Source organism: Dryobates pubescens, chromosome 17, assembly GCF_014839835.1.
Source record: "Dryobates pubescens isolate bDryPub1 chromosome 17, bDryPub1.pri, whole genome shotgun sequence".
NCBI classification, from domain to species: domain Eukaryota; kingdom Metazoa; phylum Chordata; class Aves; order Piciformes; family Picidae; genus Dryobates; species Dryobates pubescens.
This window is the reverse complement of record NC_071628.1, coordinates 6,337,377-6,361,527: the sequence shown is the minus strand read 5'-3', so window position 1 is coordinate 6,361,527 and position 24,151 is coordinate 6,337,377. Positions and strand designations below refer to the sequence as shown.

The 24,151-nt window shown below is 48.3% G+C and overlaps 1 protein-coding gene across 5 annotated transcripts in view; it reads right to left on the bottom strand.

Moving 5' to 3' along the window:
• The window catches only part of ARNT2 (aryl hydrocarbon receptor nuclear translocator 2), a 99,206-nt gene that overhangs the window by 45,690 nt on the left and 29,365 nt on the right, over nt 1-24,151 (bottom strand). For 4 of the 5 annotated variants that reach the window (XM_054168968.1, XM_054168969.1, XM_054168966.1 and 1 more), the window contains exons 3-6: nt 23,169-23,216; nt 20,176-20,220; nt 17,421-17,634; nt 14,430-14,643 (exon numbers count right to left, since the gene is read on the bottom strand). In XM_054168968.1, the coding sequence (XP_054024943.1) occupies nt 14,430-14,643; nt 17,421-17,634; nt 20,176-20,220; nt 23,169-23,216 (521 nt within the window). The remainder of the gene's footprint in view (nt 1-14,429; nt 14,644-17,420; nt 17,635-20,175; nt 20,221-23,168; nt 23,217-24,151) is intronic. The other variant, XM_054168967.1, reaches the window with a different exon arrangement.

Here is a 24,151-nt window from a genome sequence, read left to right as displayed (position 1 = left end):
ACTGAAATGCAAACACAACATTTGAAGGCTCTCCTTCCAGGAACTCGTGTTTACAGAAACCAGAAGCGGCTCTCAATGTAAAAATGAAACAATACACACATTAGAAATAAATCAATCCTGGTCACACAGCTCTTCCTTCAGCATTCTGGGGTTTATTACTGACATAGAGGCACAGATGCATCCATCACCTACACACTGAGAGCACACAGCCCCTGCCCTGGAAGCCCAGGTCTCCGCCATGCCAGCAGCAAGGTATCTCCTCCAGGCTTGGCTGCTAACTTTTCAAACCCACCGAGAGGCCATGAAGAATGCACAGCTCCAGAAAGGAGGAGCCTGATGAGGTTGTTTTTACAGAAGAGATTTGCTAACAACTCGTGATGCTTAACTCACTCGGCACCCCCCCCTCGGCTCACAAACAAGCCCAGCGTGCAGGCAGTGGCACTCCCCAGGCGCCTGCGACGCGGCAGCGCCATCCGGGCCGGCTGCCAGGCCTCTGGCTGATGCGGAGCAGATGGGCTCGGGGCAGCAGCAGGCTTCTCCCTTTCAGGCTTGGGATCTGTGCAAAAGGAAGTGTCGTGGCTGCATTGTTAGCAGGGTCCAGACAGTCTGAATTCACACAGGGGAAGGGTCTGTTCTCCAGATGGCCTCCCCTGTGGGTGCAGGAGCCCCGGGGTTCTGCCTGGAAGGTGTCGTCCCTTACCCTTATGGACCACAACCACAACTTCAGTGCCTGGCTTATGGGAAGCTCAGGACATGCTGGGGAGGGCAGGGGGAGACAGGTTCCTGATCATGTGGAGATTGCTGATGCAATCTAAATCCTTCCTGATATGAAAATGCCAATCCTATCAAGTCTTTCATGCAGCAGGTCGGCAGACCTGCGAGGGAGGTAGTCCTGTGGGTTGGAACAAGGTCTCCCCATGCACACTTCCCAACCTTGCTTCCCAGCTGCCCTGACTGTACAGAGGACGGGGCCTGTCCACGGCAGACCACGAGGCTACAGAGCAAGCCAACATTTACATGGCTGTCCTCTGCCATATAGGATTTTATGCTCTGGCCCAACTTCTCCTGAAGAACAAAGCCACAGGGACACTAACATCCCTTGAGAATACAGCACAACTGTGAAATCAGTCAGTCTCAGGCAGCCAGAACAAAATCAGGGACCACACAAGACTCCCCAGCTGTCCCTACCCTGCACACAGAGCAACCAAGAAGCTGTGGGATGGCAGGGATGAGACACAGCAACTCTTGCTCCAAAGCTGGCAATGCCAGCACCCAACCATTCTGAGACTGCTTTGCTCTCACCAGCTGCTCCCTTCTGCTTCCTGTAGTGAGCAGCAGGCAGCAGCACCAAACCCTTGCCCCACTGCACACCCCACCACTACATCCCAAAGCACTCTTAGTACACTGAGCAACAAATACATCCCTACTCAAAATACAACTGGCTCCAAGCATGCCCTTATTGACAGAGATTAAAGCAACTTTCTGAGGAGGCCCACACCTCTAGTTCTGCTTTAAAGATGAGGATGCTGAAGGCCAAAGGAATGATTTGTCCTGCCTGCTGGCAGCCAGCAGCAGAGGTACAGCTAGGAACAGGGTCCAAGCCCATATAAACAAGATGAGTTCTCAACACACTGCAGCTGTAGACAAACAGTCTCGGTAATTCAATCCAAGTGATTCTCAGAAAGTCCATCAGAATCTCATGACAACAATCTGCTTAGGGGGCATGACCAGCTGTGGGAGTGAGTCCAGAGAAGGTCACAAAGATGATCCAAGGGCTGGAACACCTCTGTTGTGAGGACAGGCTGAGGGAGCTGGGGTTGGTCAGCCTGCAGAAGAGAAGACACCAGCAGCATCTTAGTGCTGCCTTCTAATACCTAAAGAAGTTCTACAGGAAGGCTGCAAAGAGACTTTTCATGAGGGTGTCCAGAGACAGGACAAGGGGGAAGGGTATGAAGCTGAGGGAGAGCAGGGTTAGACTGGAGCTGAGGAAGAAGTTCTTCAGTATGAGGGTGGTGAGACTCTGGAACAGGCTGCCCAGGGAAGCTGTGGCTGCCTCCTGCCTGGGGGTGTTGAAGGCCAGGCTGGATGAGGCCTTGAGTAGCTGAATCTAGTTGAGAGGTGTCCCTGCCCATGGGTGGGGAGGTAGGAGCAGATGATCTCTGAGGTCTCTTCCAACCTGAGCCATTCTAGGATTCTATGAAATAAGAAATTAACAGGATTATGCTTCAAAAGAAACCTAACTGCTGGGTGACTGATTTACCATTCTTTATATCCAGTGACAACTTCTTGATTAGAGAACTAGAAACAAATTAGCCTACAGGGAAGAGAAACGCCACTTGAATCCAATCCTCCACTGTCAGGATGCTCCTTAGAACCAGGCCATGCTCTCCAGGGCTCATTTTTCCCTCCACACTCATGGGAAAAAACAGAATTCCTAAACTACCTACCCTGTAAGGAGGGCGAACGTTCCACTCACAAATATAAACCATCAAAGCTCACTCTCCTCTGGGGGGCTATTTGAACCTCTCTGAATATGTTAAGGTTTACATCATCTAATTGCAAAAGGCGTAGTATGAGCCTTCGAGTCAAGTTATGACATCCTTACAATAGAATGAAAAGTTGATCCAAGCAACAGCACAGCAAAAAAACCAAAACCCACCCCATGAAAAAGAAGGAATGCATCTGAAATGTGGCTATTTTTAAATATCTGTCTGTCCCCTTCCTACCAACTGCAGACACTGACCCATAAAGGGAGAATTCAAAAGCTTTCTCACCCCTCCTCCTATTGAAAAACAAGAAAGCCCTCACCATTACACAGCTGTTTGCTTAAAACAACTTGTTCCTATAAAAGCTCAAGAGGCCAAAAAGTCTCTGCTGTGCCTGACTTCGTGTTTGACTAACCAGCCTGCATCATGCAGTTCTCCGCAGCGCCGGGCAAATATGCCTCATTTGAATTCAATTACAAAGGAAACAGCGTGGGCTTATTGAGCCTCGCTTTTGGAGTTCATTTTAAGGGACTATCTGAAGGGATAGTGTTACAGATCACATGCAAGTCTCTCTGCTGATGGACCTGGAAAAAATGGACACAAAACCCCACGCGAGTAATTCAAAGCACATGTGGGGAAGCGAAGTTCTAAAACAACAAGAAGCAAAAGCATCTTCGGGACTAAATGCATTCTGAGCTCCAACAATGGTTATCTTATGCACAGGAAAAGTCCAGCACACTAAATAAAATAGTTGCTAGAAGCCCATGCAGAGGTGTAAGCTCTCCCTTGACACAAGGATGACAGCATCTGTCTCCATCTCCAATTCCCTCTCTTTTCTTTTGTCCTTGCACTGTCCATTCAATCTCTGGCATCAGCAGCTTCACCTTGCTGTAAGTCTGTGCAAGCTGTGACAGTCACATTCAGATCTCCACAGGTGAGGGTCTTCTGCTTATGGCTACTTCAGTCTGTCTTAAATCTACTTAAATTCAAAGGGAGCTTGGCTCTGTTGCTTCAGCTTTAGGCATGTGTGTGGCTGCTCCTTGAAAGGAGGTTAGAACCAGGTGGGGGTTGGTCTCTTTTTCCCAAGGGACAGGACAAGATGAAATGGCCTCAAGTTGCAGCAGGGGAGGTTTAAAGTTGGACATAAGAAGAAAATTCTTCATTGAAAGGTTTCTCAAAGATTGGCCCAGGCTACCCAGGGAAGTGGCTGAATCCCTATCCCTGGAAGTGTTTCAAAGCTGCAGAGATAAAATGCTAAGGGAGATGGTTTAGCACCAGCCTGGGCAGTTAAGAGAATGGCTGGACTTGATGATCTTCAAGGTCTTTTCCAACCCTATTCTATTCTATTCTATTCTATTCTATTCTACCCTATTCTATTCTACCCTATTCTATTCTACCCTATTCTACCCTATCCTATTTCCAGCTCAGACACTAAATAAACAAACATCACCAAGTTCAGGTTTCAGTGAGCTGGGCAGCTGGAGTAGCACTGCTGTTAAAATTATCAGGTATATTTGAAGGAAAGCCTGAGTTGGAGAAAATGATCACACTGCAGCCTGCCAATGATCTGAGATGCAAAGGCCTCCTCAAAAGAGTTTTTGTAACTAGAAAGGATGGAAAACCCCAGAAAGAGTTACTCCAAAGCCCCATCAGCAGAAATTCCCACAACAGGCCAGCTAGCCAAAATAATTTTGCAATGTGCAATTTATGCTTTTCCACAGCTGCCTACTAAACCAATACAAAGAGGTTGCAAGTAGCTTCTAAATCATCAACCTGTTTCACTTCAACACTCAGCAGGAAGCTTTGCTAAAAACCCTCTGCTGAAAGGCCTTCAGCTCCTGGCATTCTGTATGACTTCACTGTCAAACTCCAATACCTGGGGTAGATACTTTATCAGCAAACACTAGTGTCACCTGGCTCTGAATTGGGCTGTGGTTTGTTCCATGTGAGCTGGTGGACACACCATGGAACAGTCCATTAGATGAAATAAATGACTGCAAGATGACTTTGTGAGATGGTTTGTTGGGGACAGAATTAAACACATGAGGAAGGGAAGAGAACAAAAGGCTCAGGGGTGCTGTGTGGCTGTTTTATAGGCTGCTCCTTTAGTTCAGTTAAAATAAGAGATGTGGGACCAAACATCATTATGGGCTTCAATTCTCTTTTTGAAGACTCAAGACAAATTAGATGCAGAAGTCCACATACTATGAAAACAGAAACAAGAATGTTTGATGACTTAAGCCCAGATCTAAGGCACTGCAACAGAAGGGATCAAAGTGCTGCATGCTGCCAGGGGGCCACGCTACCACTCCACTCATGTGCTGCCATGTGGGGGGCTTTCCCCATCATGCAGCTCTCTGCAGACTATCACTGAGGAGCCAGAGGGTGCTCAGCAAGCTGGCAGAAGGCCAGGGAAGGACCTAAGACACCAAAGTCCTGCCTGTGCTGTCACAGAACTTCAATGAAGAGAAAAAGAAGTGACAGCAACACAGAATAAGCTGATTATTCCCTTCCTCCCTCTGCCTCCCTTGTCTGTTGCTGCAACTCATCACATGGTCATAGAGTATTTTAGTGTGTTCTGTTAACTTCACTGGGACAACACAACTTTGAAATTAGGCTGAAGGAAAAGTAGGAGTTAAGGCTAATGTTATACCCTCCCAGCATCTATGGAAGCAGTGAAGCACCTGAGATTTGCAGAGGGCTGCAAGCAGGGCCAGTGCCAAATGGCTGCAAGGGGCATGCCCAGACCACTTCACGGACAGTGTTAACCACAGAAGCTGGTCAGGTACCTGTGAAACACCAGCATTTCTTAAGGGGGGGTGGGGGAATAGATCACTAACTCCATATATTTCATCCTGTTTAACAAAACAGAGCAGGTTGAATAAATATTGAACATTTTAACAAACCCTTGAAAGCCAGCACCTGAAAATGATCCAGTCAAACATCTGTGATAACAGAGAGAAGCACATGGCAGCTTCCAAGTGAGAAATTCAAGGTGAAGACTGAAGAGAAACAACAACCACAAAGCCCACCCACACATGCATGCCCAAACAGCTGAACATTCACCCTGAAAGCATTCCCTAATGCTGATCAGGTGTAGTATCACAGTATCACCAAGGTTGGAAGAGACCTCAAAGATCATTGAGTCCAACCTGTCACCACAGACAGGTCTCATGACTAGACCATGGCACCAAGTGCCACATCCAATCCCCTTTTGAACACCTCCAGGGATGGTGACTCCACCACCTCCCTGGGCAGCACATCCCAATGACGAACGACTCTCTCTAGGAAGAACTTTCTCCTCACCTCCAGCCTAAACTTCCCCTGGCGCAGCTTGAGACTGTGTCCTCTTGTTCTGGTGCTGGTTGCTAGAGAGAAGAGACCAACCCCTCCCTGGCTACAACCTCCCTTCAGGTAGTTGTAGACAGCAAGGTCTTCCCTGAGCCTCCTCTTCTCCAGGCTAAACAACCCCAGCTCCCTCAGCCTCTCCTCGTATCACTTGTGCTCAAGGCCTCTCCCCAGCCTTGCTGCCCTTCTCTGGACACCTTCAAGTGTCTCAATGTCCTTCTTAAACTGAGGGGCCCAGAACTGGACACAGGACTCAAGGTGTGGCCTAACCAATGCAGAGTACAGGGGCACAATGACTTCCCTGCTCCTGCTGGCCACAGTATTCCTAATGCAGGCCAGGATGCCATTGGCCTTCTTGGCCACCTGGGCACACTGCTGGCTCATGTTTAGGCGGCGGTCAATCAGCACCCCCAGGTCCCTCTCTGTTTGGCAGCTCTCCAGCCACTCTGACCCCAGCCTGTAGCTCTGCATGAGTGCTACACCAAAGTTGCTTCCTTATTTTGGTAAAAACATGCACTGAGCTCTTCAAACCATCGTTGTGGTTCCAAAAGTCACTTGAAAAAAGGCAGCTTATCATCACCAGCTTTTCCTTCCAGTACTCTCCACCCAAATGGAGTGTCTCAGCAGCAGGGAGACCACTGGGGCACTGTTTGTGTAGGAGTTCTTTATGAACTGTTTCATACATAGCTGGCTTCTCCTGACATCTGGGAGGGGTTCCCCCCTCCCCCCCCCCCCAGGAAACAGCCCTAGAGACCAAAGCAAAACAGAGTTCTCTTGGAACAAGTTTGAGAGATTAAATGTACCACATATTAAAAATATGGTCAGCTGAAGTACCTAGCTTCTGAGGGCAGACTGGGGGAGTTCTTACTTCTCTGGTATTGTCAAGTGTGCCAAAGGGCAGCAGTGGACCTTGAAGTCCCCTTCTCACATAACACAAGAAGTCAAATTCCACCTTCTGTGTTACACCCTGCAAGATCACGGGTACCACAGTCGTGGTCACACAAGCCACAGCTGAATGAAGGAGTTGTTTCATTCACCCCAACTGCAAAGCAGGGCAGCTCACTTGCAAAGGAAGCACTGGGTGACAGATGTGTAATTTAATGCAGAGGATATTCAAAACATCCCTTGAATTCCTCCTGGGGAGCCCAGCACATTCACAACTCTGACGGCTCTCCCTCACCCACTGAGCTTTGCTCTTTGGTCACATGGAGTGGGCAAACTGTGCTTGATCAAACCAAATAATGGCAGAAGAGAAGCTGAAGACACACAGAGGCTTTGGGCATCACTTCCAAGCACACCCTAGTGGGACAGCCAAGATGTAGATGCCATACAGGCCACAGCTTCCTTGTCCCCTATTCCTAAGCATCTACTGCACTAATTAACTTGCTTGCAAACAGAAAGGGGATTGGGGAAGCAGAACATTCATTTCCTCCACCCAGCATGTACAAAGCCCACCATCTGAACAGACTAAAGCTGAAACCCCACAAACTCCTATGCTTGGCAATCCCCAAGTTCGGAGGTGGGAACTGTGACCTTCCTGCTCTGAGAACAAAATGTGGGCAGGTTTTTTTTTCCTCTGGAACAATGGCACAGCAGCAAGCTGATGTGCATGGAAAGTTTTACATCTGAAGCATCTTCCTTACTCTCTGCAATGCTGGTGGGACCACAAAAGTGCTGCAAACCTAGGTATCAGATGGGGATTGTGTGGCTGTCAGCAACAAGCCAAAATCTCTTCCAAGATTTCACACTTAAAACAGGAAAAGCTGCCTTGCCAAAACTGGCTTTTTCTACAGTGAAAGCAGCCTGAAACCTGAACTGCTATGTTCACCACTCCTACAGACTCTATACATGGCAGCATGTTTCATGAATCCATGTCCTGAAAAAGAGGGGACAACCTCAGTGCTGAAGCTTCTGCTGTAAAAACTGTCTCTGCTCCTTGCCATTGCAGGTGCCAGAATCCTGGCAAAGCTGCCTCCAGCCTCCACCCTTCTAAGGAATAAAGAGAAGGGTGTGTGGGTGGGTGTAAAATCCCACAAAATACTTAGAGTCAAGTTTCAGACAGTCCTGCAGAGAAGTAAAAGCTTTCAGGACATCTCACATCATGTGCATGGAAACTTTCCTTCCCATCCTGCCTGCTTTGCTCTGTGCTGTTTACTGAATGTCTGCCTGACTTCACCCTGCAGGTAGCTTTGTTTCATGGACATCAGTGCTAACAGCTGGTGACGACCCACTGTTTCACCCCGAGATAAAAAGCACAAGCAGCTATTAACTCTCTACAAACAAAAAAGTACAGCGCTCATTCCCTACCTGGCCAGGGGCTCGCAGTCTTACTTGGTCAATCACCCTCTGCTAAGATGTTAAGATCCAAAATACTGAGATCTGGTTTTAATTCTCTGTACTCTGACTTCCTTAAGCTGTTGGGCTGGGCACGTTTCAGAAACAGCTGGTTCTTTAGGCTCCATGTACTCAAATGAGTTCACAGACAGCAGCAAAAATAAAGAAATCAAGAGCTGTCAGCTGAGCCAGCCCTTTACACGCACAGCACCTTTCCCCTGCACAAACCCCTCACCCAGCAGCTCCTCAGAACCACAAGCTGCAGAACACAGTCCCAGAGGAGCTTTACTCCAGCTCCTCATTTTGTGGGCTGGCTGAGCAAGGACACCCTCCTCTGAACAAAAGGAGATTGGGGTTTTTTTTTTTCATTTCCATGGAGTGTGAACAGCTCTGGGAAGAAAAGCATCCATGCATCTCGGTTATGCAGTTTTGGACACCAACACCTAAAGTGGATTTTTTTTTTGCAGAATAAATAGGCTGAGCCCATCTGTGAGAGCACAAGGACAAGCTCTGTGATGTGCTAACCCAGTGCAGAATGCTTTCCATTAGACAGAAGTTTCACTGTCACTAATGATGATATTTAAGGCCTATCAGAATTATACTTGCCAGGACTGAGTTTCTGCTCATGCCTCAAGTTACTCTTTGCATTTCTTCAGAGAATTTTGCATACTTGGCCAAACAGGAGCCTCACAGAATCACAGAAACATTCAGGCTGGAAAAGACCTTCAGGATCAAGTCCAACTGATAACCCTAACTCCACAAAGTTCACCACCATTCAGTTCTTCTCCTTATCAGTTAGAATCTCTCCTGGATCAGTCATTCAAGTCAGAGTTCAAAACAGCAACCATGAATAAAAGCACAGTTGTATTCAGGGGCTGGCTGTGTGTAAGAGAAGAACTCCCTCTCCTCTAAGAAATACCATGCAAAAATCAGAGTTGAAAAATCAGCAGAGGAGTGCAAGACAGCTCAGAGAGTGAAATCTCTCTACAGCAGATCCTTTCCTGAAAATCAGGGCAGGAGAAGTTCCTCCTAATCCTCTCCTTCACCTGGCTATTCACCATTTGCTGAGCACCTCCCAGCTGTCCACTGCTGTGCTGTGCAAAGCTTCCCTTCCCTTCCCTTCCCTTCCCAGAGCCCTCTTGTGAGTTTAACACTGTTTTCCCCACCTTTATCTACAGCACCTGGGTTCTGTGGCTGTGTCTGGTAACAGAAAGCTTTGCAGTTGGACAGAAAACTGCCTATGCTGCAACCACCACTGCAAGACAATGTATTACCTGAAGGCTCTGGGAGACAGGTTCCTCAACCTAAATCTCTGTGTAACATGAAGTGGTGTTTCCACCAATGAAGCACAGTGGACTGTCACACAATGCTCTTTCCTGCTAAAAAGGTACCTAGCAGCTCAACTTGCTGCTGGTGGTCAGCCACCATTTCCACCATCAAGGTCTTGTTTTTATCTGTACTTACAAAATATGGCAATAAAAGAGCATGCCAAGAATAAACCTGGCACACAAGTTCTGTCCAGGAGTAACCTCAATTAATCTTTTTCAGCTAGCAAGTAAATTGACTCAGTCACTTTAAAAATCACTTGAAATTGAAAGCTGCAGAGGTTCTGCTTCTCGTCATTTTTCTTGCAGTCACAGATCCACAGTTTCAGCTCTCCATAACTACTCAGCTAAAGCAGTCTGCAAGGACTCCTCTTGATCCTAAACATCCTAGGGAGGCTTTGTGCCATGGATGGGTTTACACAGGCTTCTCCCTGCCTCGCCTCAGCTGTAGCGAGAGAGGCAGAGGGAAGCTATTTCAGCTGGATTACTCTCTGCTGTGCTGCGTGGAGCTCAGAACTGAATACAACACACTTGGGTGTTTCCCATTTGCACCACTAGAGATGCTGGCTGCAGGAACAGGCACCTCACAGCCCTGACAAGCCTAATCTCAGACACATCATGGAATCACTTGGACTATTTCCAGGCAGCCATAAAAGGTACCTCTAGTCTTCATTCTGCTCTTTCATGAAGTGCTTATGGAGGATTAGACTGGCAGGAATCAGCCTGGCAAAGTGCTCTGGAATGCTGTATTTTAATGGCAGCAGAGTCTACTACGGTACTTGCTCCATCCTGTTTCGAGTAAGTCTAGCAGAGGTAGACTTCTAAAGCTGGTTTCCAGTGCACTGAAGTCTAAGCTCTGTTTGTTCTCTGTGCCATCAGAGATTTGCTGTCTGCAGCTGTTCAGAGGCTCTTGCTCACAGCAGGATTCCACCCAGCCGTGTGTTAGTCAGCCCTTCACAACTGCAGCTCTGAACCCAACATTCACCAAGTTTCACTGCTTCATCCCAAGGGCTGAGAGATCTTTGCTAATGGTTCCTACTGTGGGATCTAATCTTCATCCATACTGGAAATGATTTGTTTTCCCATCTGCAGATTTCCATGAACAAAAGAGGGAAAATAAATCATTACCCTGAATATCTGCCCCACTCTGATTAATCCTGCCCATAACACACGTAAATATTTCTTGGGAGCACTATTTGTTGCTATCATCAAGTTTCAGCTGCTGTCTTTTCTAGAGCATTTCACACCAAACATATACTTCACAGCTCAGCCTTCCTGTTGCTACAATGTGTTAGCAATTACTGTACAAGAAAGCAGACAATTGTTCCCTTTCCAGGGAATAAAATCCCCAGGGATATAAAATGGAATAGAAACAACCCATCCTTCTTCATATCCTGACAGTTAAAAATAGAGCAAGCAAATAACTCCCCAAACACACTGTATGGGTTAGGCCATAGCTAAGCAGCCACTTGAATTTGGCAAGATGCTTTCACTGCTCCTGCAGCCCTGTCCTCTCCTTACCCTTATTTATTCACTCCCTGCTTCTCCTTGGTGTTAACACAAGAGTTGAAACAACCCTCCAATAAGGTGGCCCAAAGAGCTGTCTCCAGCAAACCAAGGGATTTTCTGCTTAGCTTAGCTTTCAGCTGGGTCCCCTTGATGTGACTCATGGTAGTACCACAAAAATGCCTAAGGAGGAGAGGGTGAGATGAGGTGAGGATTGCATAAGCCAGAGAGACTGCCAAAAAGCCACTCACACAACCACAGCCCCGGTCCCAGGCTTATTCCCAGGGCAGAAGTGCGAGCGGGAGCCTGCTTTCTCCACCAGCTTGCTCTCTGTTGCTACCCCTTGCCAGTGGCAGCCTCCCAAGTCCCCAGGGTCTGGAGCAGCTTCTCTGGGTGGCAGGATTACCAAGAGGTGCTGGGGAAACCTCAGCAATGCAGTACGAATGACTGGTGCTTCTAAGAGGGCAAACAAATACAACTAAAGGACATTGCTCTGATCTGATGCAAGGCAAGTGAAACCCCTCCTTTGTCAGGACACTGTCATTGCTTCCCCAGCTCAAGGGCTGGAGGAGAAGGTTACAGGGTTGAGAAAATGAGGAAGAGTGCAAAATTAAAAATCATAGCACACCATTACACTTTCACTGCAAGTCAGTTTTTCCCCTCAAGCAGATCCTGTGCTCAACAAGAAGATGAGGATTTTCCTGCTACCTGCCCTGAACTTCACTCTGAGCAAGAAAAGCACCAAATGCTGGCTTGTGGCTTGCATCTCTTTCAAGATCTGCATTGCCTTTGCTCTCCATGAAACATAACACTGGAAAGCCAACAAATCCAGAGCTTTCTGTTTGTCTACAAGCTCCACTGACTGAGAAAACTACTGCTGTACTAAGTATAGTTATACTTCAGCAAAAATATCTTTAACACAAACCTACTCAAAGAGCAGGACTGCACCTTAAAAACCTGCTTTTTGACGCCCTTATGAGGGATGACAAACACTCAGCTATATTCCTATGCCTGAAGTCAGAAACAGACTCATGATTGAGATACCCCACTTCCAATCCTGCCTCTAGTTCTGGTGCCCCCAGCACAAGGAGGACACAGAGCTGGTGGCACAAATCCAGAGGAGGCCACAAAGATGATCCAAGGGCTGGAACACCTCTGCTATGAGGACAGGCTGAGGGAGCTGGGGTTGGTCAGCCTGGAGAAGAGAAGACTCCAAGAGCACCTTAGAGCTGCCTTCCAATAGCTGAAGGGATCCTACAGGAAGGCTGCAGAGGGATTTTTCATGAGGGTGCCTAGAGACAGGACAAGGGGGAATGGTTTGAAGCTGAGGCAGAGCAGGGTTAGACTGGAGCTGAAGAAGTTCTTCAGTAGGAGGGTGGTGAGACTCTGGAATAGGCTGCCCAGGGAGGTTGCAGCTGCCTCGTGCCTGGGGGTGTTGAAGGCCTTGAGCAGGTTGAATAAGGCCTTGGGCAGCTGAGTCTAGTTGAGAGGTGTCCCTGCCCATGGTGGGGAGGTTGGAGCAGATGATCTCTGAGGTCCCTTCCAACCTGAGCCATTCTAGGATTCTATGATTGTGTTTATGGCTTGTGACATGTTCACCTGGCCAGAACACTGCACTGCCCATGCAACCAGCAAAAACTTTGGTACAAGAAAACATGAGCACTGTGCCCCATGCAGTCAGGAATTACCCAGTGTTCTCACTGCTGCAACAGCTCTAGCTATGCACATTCTCCAGTCCCTAATAAGCCATCTTTGCACATCCAGCCTCTGCACCTTAAGGAGTGCAGCTGAGCAGGCTGCCCTGGCTCTAAAGAGGGTGGTGTTTCCATCATGCTGGGCCAATGTCCAGCTGTCTGTGCACAGCAGGCTTACAGGACTGCCGTGTCAATCTGACAACTCCAAAAGACTCAGGCAAGGAAAAGCTGTAGCCCTATAAATGCTATTATTTGAACTTCTCCTTCCAGTGGCTACAGATGAACTCAGTGGAACAGAAAGGCACACAGTTAATGGTGGAAAAAAACCCAAGCTGGGTTTTCAGAAGTGCTCTGCATTTGCCTTGCTCTGCTCTTGTTTGAGCAGGTCAGGCCCCATAGCTGAGCACACCTGGAAGCCAAAACATGAGGGTTCACTGGGGCTCTGCAGTAACTGCTGGCCTGGAGGAAGGTGGGCCCTACCTGGCAATGTCTGACAGGCTACAGAACAAAACCAGAGGCTGTGCCTTGCTGCAAGCCCCGTGGTATGAAACTCAGCTGTTTTGCTCCGCTAGGTTCCCCTCACGGTTCACTTGGTTTCCATCCATCTGGATTTTCACCACAGAATTTTGCTCCGAGTTTCCAGTTTGAATAGATGAGAGCTCTGCCAAAACCACATCACATCCAAGCCACAGGAAATCAAGAATTTGGCACTGTTTGGGCATGGGAGCTGTAAACAGTATGCAGGTTCACTCAGAACTGGTTCGCTGTCCTCTGAGTTATGAAACACACCAAAACCTCCAGCACACCAGGTCAGAACTGTGAATGGCTGAAGCAAGGAGAACTGTTGTGGCTGCTGCACTGATCAGAGGGTTGAAATATTTTCCCCTAGCTTGTTTTTTTCCCTCCCTTTAACTATAAACATAATATGTGGAAGAGTAAGAAGCTGAGCTCACAGTATCACCAAGGTTGGACGAGACCTCAAGGATCATCGAGTCCAACCTGTCACCACCGACCTCATGACTAGACCATGGCACCAAGTGCCACATCCAATCCCCTCTTGAACACCTCCCTCCTTTCCAAGTTTGAGTTAAGCCAGGATTTAGCTAATTCTTGCATCTCTAACACCCAGGGGTGCTGTTCAAGACAAGGGCAGTTTCCTATGGGCTGTCTTGAGTACAGGTATCTGTAAACATCAGAGGAGGATGGTTCAGTTTCATGTGCAAAACAATAGGTAGCCAGCTTGCACCTAACCAACACCAGTGCTGCAGGAGAAAGCTTCCCATTTCAAATCCACTGATTTTCAGCTGCCAAAGGCTGGATTTTTTCCCCCCCAGGATTCCTGTTAGCAAACCACAAGGAACTTTTCTGAAGATGGAAAAGTCTAAAGCATGACTTCTGCCTTCAAAATAAACACTGCCCGAAAGAAACACAGAGCTGTAAAGAAGTCACAAGTTCATTGAAGAGGAAAGGAAAACACACTGCAGGTTTCCAGACCAAGCCAGAAAACAATCCAGATTCCAAACCTACCCAGGCCAGAAGTTGCAGTACACAACTACCTGGAGGGTGGTTGAGCTGAAGTCAAACAAATAGGAAGCAAAAGGAAATAATGCAAGGAAATGCAGTTGAGCCCTGCCGAACTTCCCTGCCTCCAGGCTTTTAAAGCAGGCGTTCTGAACGTCAGGAGAAGCCTGCAGGGATCTGGCAGACACAAGAAGCAGACAGCAGACGCATCTGACCTGTCATGGAGTTCTCAGAGGTGCAGAGCTGCTCCCTCAGCTTCTCCACGTCGTCAGGGTGAACCTGCTCGTACAGGGTGCTGCCAAACCACTCCGACTGCGGCTGGTTCAGCACCGGAGTCACCGAGTCCGACACGTAGATCACCCTGCCCGTCTCGGCCGCCACCACGAACAGGAACCCGTCCGCAGCCTCCAGGATCAGGTGTTTCAGCTCCTGCCAAAGAAAGGGGTTTAGCAGAATGTCAGCAAGGGCAGGGAATTAAATAGCACCTCTGTCACTGCCAAAAAAATGGTGTTTGCTTGTGATCTGTGTAGCTGCTCACAGCCCAGGCAGGGATGTTCAGTGTGGACACACCACCACAGTCCAGGCAGGTGATGTTCACACTGGTGTGGATGCACCACCACAGCCCAGGCAGGTGATGTTCACACTGGTGTGGATGCACCACCACAGCCCAGGCAGGTGATGTTCACACTGGTGTGGATGCACCACCACAGCCCAGGCAGGTGATGTTCACACTGGTGTGGATGCACCACCACAGCCCAGGCAGGGATGTTCACACTGGTGTGGACACACCACCACAGCCCAGGCAGAGATGTTCACACTGGTGTGGACACACCACCACAGCCCAGGCAGAGATGTTCACACTGGTGTGGATGCACCACCACAGCCCAGGCAGGGGATGTTCACTGCAGTATGGATGTAATGACACAACCAAACTTGCAGCAAGCCATAAATCATTGATCTTAATAACAAACAGCACTTTGTTTTCCTTTCCTGCTTTTCATCTGGTAATCTCCATGCACTTCAGGAAAATTAACTAACCCAAACTCACAGCATATTGTGTGATAAGCATCTAACATTAAAAACACAAAGTTATTTCAGAGCACAAACAGAGGAAATGAACAGCCAAAACTCAGACAGCAAACTTGTCTCTTAATTAAATGTCCTGAATAATTTAATTGGAAAGAAACCAACAAGTTCTTCTGGGCTTTGTTTTGCTCTCACCCCCCTGCAATGAGCTGTTTCCAGATGAAACAGTCACTGGATAAAGAACAGAAAGTGTAATGGGAACAAGGACAGGAATGTCCATATCCCTCCCCCCCGCCATCTGGAGGCTCAGGTCACTGTACAAGGAGGATGCATCACTTCTTGCTTTCTTTTTCCAGCCTGTGGCTATGAAGCCTCAGAGATCCAAAGGGTCTGGAATACCCCTGTCTTTGGCCTTTCTTACTCCTCTCTTTGCCTTGCTCACCATCCTGAGACATCCACACATCTGCCTTTAATATGCAGCACTGAGACCCTCCACCCCCATCTGGGGACTGGAATCATAGACTAGCTTAGGTTGGAAGGGATCTCAGAGATCATCTCCTCCAACCTGCCCACCGTGGGGCAGGGATGCCTCTCAAATGGACTCATGTCTTCTCATGTTGAGGTGGAACCTCCTGTGTTCCAGCTTGTGCCTGCTGTTCCTTGCCCTATCACTGGGCACCACTGAAAAGAGCCTGGCACCCCCATGTTGACACGAGATGTGACGAGCCAACTAGCTGCATGCCACAGTCCTTCCAGAAACACACTGGAAGGAAAACAGAGTAAGTGGAGATGTGAACAGAGAGGTCAGCAGAAGCTGCTGTTTCTAACAAGTACTGCCTCTGGCCATCACTTCCATCTGCAAGTGCTTAAATCATGCAGACCACAAGCATGCACACTACACCCACAGGACTTCAAAAACAACGAAGGTGGAAGGCATTTCCAGGGCCCTCAGTTAGACACAGGCCTGCTTCAAGCACTGGGTGCATCTTCCTTCTTCCATCCAAAACCTAACCGTGGGAGTACCTCAGCCAGTGCAGATGGGATTCATCCCTGCCCAGTTCAGCTGCTGTGAACTTAGACATTAGGGCTAAACAATGTTTTTAACCTTCCTCTAATCCCAGGAGGGAGAGGCAGGTCTCTCCAGGTTAATTTTCACCTATTTTAGAGAATCTTTATTAGGATGGGAAGAACCCAGTTCTAGAGGTGAGAATTCCTTTGCAGTGATGAGAGGCAGCAGTGATGAGCATGCTTTTCAGACAGCCCTCATAGATTGCAACACCCATTTTGCTCTTCAGAGAAGATTTGTCTAATGGTTAAGATCAGGTTCAAAGAGTCACAAAATGAACTGTCTGCATTCACGCTTCGGATGCATGGCTTCTACCACAGCTACTCCACAACAGCAAGGGATCAAGCTGAGAGTTCCTGCTCCTCTCAGCATTCCCTCACATCTTTTACAGAATCATCACAGCATCAACCAGGTTGGAAGAGACCTCCAAGATCATCAAGTCCAACTGAAAACCCACAGAGAAACAGAACCACAGAATGTCAGGGGCTGGAAGGGACCTCAAGAGATCATCTAGTCTAGTTTGTGAGGGGTTTGGAGCACAGCCCTATGAGGAGAGGCTGAGGGAGCTGGGGTTGCTTAGCCTGCAGAAGAGGAAGCTCAGGGGAGACCTTATTGCTCTCTACAACTACCTGAAGGGAGGTTGTAGCCAGGTGGGGGTTGGTCTCTTCTCCCAGGCAACCAGCACCAGAACAAGAGGACACTGTCTCAAGCCACAGCAGTGGTGGATTAGGCTGAATTTTAGGAAGAAGTTCCTCCCAGACAGAGATTGACCATTGGGATGTGCTGCCCAGGTAGGTGGTGGAGTCACCATCACTGGAGGTATTTAGGAAGAGCCTGAATGGGGCACCTGGTGCCATGGTTTAGTTGATTAGATGGTGTTGGGTGATAGGTTGGACTCGATGATCTTGAAGGTCTTTTCCAACCTGGTTAGTTCTATTCCCATTCCATTCCTATTCCCATTCCATTCTAACCCCTCCCTGCCAGAGCAGCACCTACACCAGGTCACGCAGGAACTCATTCAGGCGGGTCTTGAATACCTCCAGCGAGGGAGACTCCACAACCCCATTGGGCAGAGCTCTGTAAAAAAATACCCAAACCAAAGCCCCAACCCCACCTGTTCTGTGAGAAAGGAAGGCTTGTAGGCTCCATCAGTGGATTTGTTGCCGGTGCCCCTCATGGACTTCATGTGTGAGACAGCCATGCGCAGGATGGTCAGCTTGTCCGGCTTGCGGGCCAGGGCGCTGCAGGTGGGCACCATGTCGGACAGCTCGGTGATGTACTGCGTCATCTTGTTCCGCCGGCGCCGCTCAATCTCACTGTGGTTCTCCCTGAGCAGGTGCAAGAAACACCAGATCGACAGAGAAGAAGCAGAGAGAAATCAGTGGAAGGATTCCAGCCCCAGGGCAACGAATCCCTAACGCTCTGCGCTCGCTTGGCTGCTTTTCGGCCCTGGAGAGCCGAGTTCTTCGTGAAGCTCAGTGCCACTGTCCCTCGGTTCGTAAGGCAGGAAAGCCAGGCCACAGAAGGATAAATGTCATTTGCCCACAGCTGTGCAAAGAACTCACATCTCTACCTACAGCCTTGTGGCCTTTATCTCTCAGCCAGCTTAGCCTCCTTCGGTTTAAGGATGCAAAATGAAGTAGAAGGATGCGAGGAACTGACAGCTGCAGTTCACCAGATGCTCACATTTGGTGTGACGCATTTCAGGTTTGAGTCCTTGCCCCAGGGCTGACACCTGGGCCAGGGCTGCACTAAGTGTCAGCACTGACTTACAAAAAACCCTACTCAGTAACACTGATCTCCAGTCCTGTGATGCTGTGTGGAACATCCTGCATCCCTGGAGGGAGCCACTACATGCCAGCAGGGTCAGCCTGCAAGACTGAGACCAGATACGGCGTGACAGTACATACAAAAAACCCCAAACAACCAGTAAATAAATAAAAGTAGTACAAAAGACAGCAAATAAACATCCAGCTTGTCAGACAGGTCAGGATTTGTGTTTCAGAACAATCCAGCACAGCAGGGAAATAACACTGACAGTGCTTGATGCTGCCCCACCTTGGACTGAGCTCTAACCTCCTCATGCTTTATAGCCAACACATGACTGAGGTGGCAAGTCTGAGGAGCCTCAAAACACACAGCCACCAAAAATCTCTCAGAACTGGAGACCTGGGAGTTCAGTTTTGCCATGCATTAACGAATAACACCAATATATACATCTGCAGTGGTCCAAATGGACCTAGCCCACTGCAGCACCTAGCCAACACTTCTATTTCCCATACTGTACCTGTCAGGTGGCAGCTAAATACCAGTACACGACAGGTAGGTGATGCTTCAGATGTCAGAGCAGCATCTTCCACTGATTTCAGTGAGCTGTGCATGGCACTGCCTTGTGGGATCGCTGGCTGATCCAACAAGATGTGAAAAGTGATCCCTTGGAGAGTTCCCCAGCACTGACTGGTATGACAACACAACATTAAAAGCAACTGCAACATGCATGGGAGCTGGCTGGTACGAAGACTGATCAGGAAAGCAGAAACTAGGCAGGGCACTAGGCTGGGCACACTTTTTGGCTGCTTTCAATAATGGAGCCTCTACTCAAAAGGCAAGAAAGAATCCAAGTGGTAATATGCAGCCCCCTGCAACAGAGGAAAGCCTGGGCTTGCCCTGCTTTCCAGTATGCATCCTGCCCCTGCACACAGATGTGTTACATGTGAGAGGCACAGGCCCCACAAACACCACTTGTCAGGGCTACATGCTGAGCTCTTATTGCTGCTGACCCCTGTGTTTCCTACCTGACAGGCTCAAAATCCAGCTAGGGGTGGCTGCATGAGTGCCCCATGGTCACCCAGTGAATCAGTCAGTCCCTTGGTTAAGGTCACCATCTCCTCAGCTATGTGTTACAGTATACCAGTGAAGCTTCCATTTCACACAGCAGCCAAGCAGCCTCTGTGTGGTCTGCCTGTGGCAGCTGGGCTGTGCACACACACAGGAGCCGGGCAGCTGGTGTGACAGTGCATGTGGACACCACAGCACATCTATACATAGCAGCACACACAGGCAGACATGGACAGGGGGAAGAAGAATGCACTTCTACATGATGAAAGCTTGCTCTGAGTTCTGGTGATCAAGGGAGAAACAAAGAACACAGCTATCCCATACACTTGAGTTCTAAACACAGGACACTGTCTGCAACTCAAGGATTTTAAAACTCCAGAAGAAAACTGAAAGCAACAATTATAAAGAGTAAACAACAGAGAGTGCAAAGCTTCCTGAGAAGAAAGAGAAGAAGATCCAGGATCCTGTCCATTTCATTCTGACTACCACACTGTAACTTTTCAGCAGTGATCAGCTGGCCATGGACATGCTGAAGCAACCAAAGTCTTGACATTTTCCTGAAGCTAGCTCAAGTTTAAACCCTCGATGTGCTCCTCCTCCAGAGGTGTCTGCCCAGGACGCCCCCCAGGATTCATCACCATGTACACAGAATCATGTCCTAAGCCTGTAATTCCTAACTTTTTGATATGGAAAGCTTGGAGGGACATTAAATTTGGGGAGACTGTGGGAGCTGATCCAAACACACTCAGATCAAGGGGCAGTATTTTGGATTTCAACCATTTTTTTTGGATCAGCCTCCCGACTTCTGATCTGCCAGAATGGCATCACAGAAGACAAAACCCAGGTCAAACCACATTTGCTTCTCCTTTTTCCTACCTGGCCATCCTCTCCGTGTCAGCAGTACTGTGACCATCATTCCACCTAGAAACAAACCAGCCAGCTCTCTAAGCTAAGGTTCAGGTGCTGGTGTTTGTGGCCACGACCATCCCTCTCTTTTGTCTCAGCAGCAGAGCTCTAGAGAACACGCCTACCTTGCAAACTTTTCCTTATCACCAGAGATTTGATCACCATCATACCTAGGAACAAAAGACAGCAAATAAATCCACGAGGGTTCCGCGGGGCGGGGGAGAGCCCACACACAGCAGAAAGCAGAGAGCTTCACAACTGCCAACTGTTACAAATAACAGCAAGAGGAATGAGGGCATGAGAACAGCAAAGCAAAGCAAAGGTAGATCCTGATGACAGCTGCAAGCCATGCCCATCCAAAAGCTTCGTTTGTGTATCTGAACAGGCTGGAGCCACATTTCAGAGGGTTTCTGCAGACACTCGGGGACACACTCACTGCCTGGGAAACTGAACAACCAGCACCGCTACAGAAACACCACCCAGCCCATGAAATATTCATTGGAGGAGCTGGATCTTTTCCAGGCTGCAACCACAACGCTCTCCACTCAGCAGAGGGCACTGATGGTCTGCAGATAAGACAGGAGGGCAGGGACAGGCATGGAGTGCAGGGCATTATGCAAGGAGGCCTCCAGAGAACAGCTCTGGGAGGTACAGACACTGCACTGTCTGCTGGGAAGCCTGGCAAAAGCTTACTGCTGGGTAAATAGAAATGAAATTAAAACTGGCTTAAAGCCCTAGAAGTAAACAGCTGCCTCAGTCCTACCCAAACAGCAGAAGTTAGATGCCCAAACAGGTATCTGTGGTGTATTGGCAGCAGCTTCATGGAGGAAATCCAGATCAGTGGGAATTTTGCCCTGTAGGATTAAAGCTTCACTGGTTCTGAAGCTCTGTGCCAGAGAGAGGCAGCAATGGAACATTTAACTAAACCAAAAAGACATGCTGCTGCTTCTCCTTTCCCTTTCCTAAAAACACACTGATCATCTGAGCTGCTAAGAGAGTTCCAGCAGAGGCTACGATGATGACAGCGGGAACTGGGACATCTCTGCTGTGAAGAGAGACTCAGAGCCCTGAGGCTGTGTAGTCTGGAGAAGAGAAGGCTGAGAGGGGATCTGATCAGTGTCTATCAATATCTGAGGGGTGGGTGTCAGGATGAAGGTGCCAGGCTCTTTTCAGTGGTGCCCAGGGACAGGACAAGGGACAATGGGTACAAGCTGGAACACAGGAGGTTCCACCTCATCATGAGGAGACACTTCTGTACGGTGAGGGCGACAGAGCCCTGGAGCAGGCTGCCCAGAGAGGTTGTGGAGTCTCCTTCCTTCCTTCCTCATTGAGACTCAAACACTGCAGGCAAAGCTTAAGCAAGACTTGGCCTTTATGTCTTTCTTCTTAGGCACCCTCAAAAATAGAACTGAATATGCCACTTTATCCTACTTGACTCTGCCCAGAGAGCAGACTGGGCCCCCAAAATTTTAAGCAAAAAGACAGATCAAACAAGAAATGGCCACATGCTGTTATGGGAGAAGTGCATGCATATGCCTCCATGTGACAGTGAAATGCCATGCAGATACCTGAGCTGGCCTGGAAGCCCCTGAGAAGCAAGGTGTGTTGTGTTAGCTCACATGGAGTACCATACTAACACCACTACCTCCTGTGCTCCCACTAGCTTGGGGCTCACCTACTCATCCTTCTCTGGGTGGATGGGCTGAAGGTGTTAGTGCCTTCAGCTACTGCTTTCTCCCTTCCAGTCACCCAGCTGATGCTTCTTCAGGCACTTCAGTCAAAGCCAGCTGGGTTAGCTTCAACATTTAAACAACAGTTCTCTGATAACCAAATAATTTTGACTGAGACAAGCTAGGAATCAGTCATGGGAACAGTCTGGAGAAGGGAGAAGTTCTAAAAGGAGAGCAGAGCTAGAAGTGAATGTCTGACCCTGGCCCTGCCTTTCTGCACTGTTCTGTACTCTCTACAAGCGGAACAAGCTGGATCTTCACAGCATTTAAGGTTTAAATATCAGATTTTGATCTGACATCTAAAACCAGCTGAGCACAAGCACAGCATGCCTCTCAAAAGAACTACTGACTCTCCCCACCATCAGACTCTGAAAGGCTGAAGCAGGGATGGAGACAGACCAATGGACCAATGCAGATGCACCAGTGTGCCTGAAACCCCTGACCTTCACACAGGCACAAAGCAGGCTGCATTCATCACAAATCAGCTCCAGGGACTAGCCCTCAGGTCATGGAGTTTAACACCAGGGCCAGCAATATCCTCTTGCAAAGCACATCAGCTGAACGGGGGTGCTGCTGGTGCTGCCCAGCAGGCTATGGTATGGTGTCAGGACACATCTTCAGCACACTTTTATCTTTCAGACTGACCAGGGAAGACCTTGTTAAAACCCTGTGGTGACAGCTGTGTTTGAACATGGCTGCTGCTACAGAGCTGTAGCCACAATATGGATAATCAGCAGTTATCTGGAGGCCTCAAAATAGCTATCCCTCACCTGCAGCTGCTTGGCTTCTAATGAGAAAATGCAAATTGTGACCAGGAGAAAAGGAAAAGTGAAAAAAAAATATATGGCAGTGATGCTGTAATGCTTGTTTTTATTTCTAGCCTAGGAAATCCCACTTTAATTAACATTTCTTTTGGCAATTTTGACTCCTCAGTTACACCTTAACAGCACACAAGGAGCTCTCATCTTAGAAAAAACAATCCACACCCCTAGGATCTTGACCCATTGTCTTAACAAGCAGTTACCATCTGAAATAAATTCAAAATGAAGCTCATTTCCAGTGGCAGAAAGACAACTTCAGCAGCGTCCACCCAAAGTTCACCTGCAGCAGTTGAAATGATAAGCTACAAATCACAAATCTTCTCCTCTGACAGGACTCCAGCGAGATGATGACACAGGTACTTGCCAGCTTTGTGAGCCAGTAACTACATTAGACAGGCTCCTGCCAGGAGGGAGCTGATAGAACCAGTTAACTAGAATTTAGGTCAAGCTGTTGGCAAGTTCTTCGGTCACGTTCGGCTTGACTCGAAAACGTCAGTAGTGAGACAGCTGTCGTCTTTCTCCACTGAAAGAAGCCAGGGATTTGCCCAGCCCTTTGTAAATGCTCACCTTGAAAATTTGCTGGGTCCCTCCCCATCTTCATCATCAAAGTCCATTCTGCAAAAAGCAAGAGTTCCAAATCAGCAATCAGGACACTGCCAATGGCGACATGAACGTTCAAGGCGGTGGGTTCTCAGCCTTGTTTGATTTCCGTTTTGCCTGGAGGTGTTAACAACTGTGGATTCCATTCATGCTCGTATCCTCTAGACCCACCCCCCCCCAAAAAGCAGCTCATCAGGAATAGAAAGAACACAAAGGGGTTTTCAAAATCAAGTAAAAACTAATAATAATAATAATAATTTTTAAATTTCCCCATTCTTCTGCACAGAAATCTGCAGTTAGAATTAACAAACCACAGGAACCAGCCAGCAGCTCATGTGGGATGATCAGAAGCAGCACCTCTTAGTCCTGAGAGAAGTCTGCAGAAACCAGGGGGAACTCTTATGTTAGAGAGCTGAAATCAAGGCTAAAGAAAACATTGTTCCAAAAGCTGTACACACAGCAAAGGCCAGGCTCCAGTCTAAAGAAAGCATGCTAGAGGTAGAGTGGAATAAAGCCCCAGCCTCCCTGCCAAGAGGATTAATCATGTCACCACTACCGATTGTACCTTTACTCTTTACTCTTACCCTGCACTAGCAGCCCTTTCACACAACTTCATCAGCCACTCCGCAGATGGCAGCTACTCTGTGGCACCCCTGTGGGCAGTGCTAAAATGAGCTGTGGGCCTACTGTGCACCTGGCTTACCTGGGTTATGTTCCACATCATCTTGTCAGGTCAGCGGAAGAGATGAGCTCTTCCTTGGGCCACAGCCCAGCCCTTCAGTCAGGCTCCTCCAGCGAGCCACAAAAAGCAGGAAGCTCTTTCTTCACTCCAAACACAGAAAGGCTGGAAAGGTTCACTTCTACAGGAGCCACCAGAAGGAGCTTCCTGTGTGGCAACACTTCCAAAATGCAACAGCAAATGTCTCTCTGTCCCATCTTTGCTCATAAAC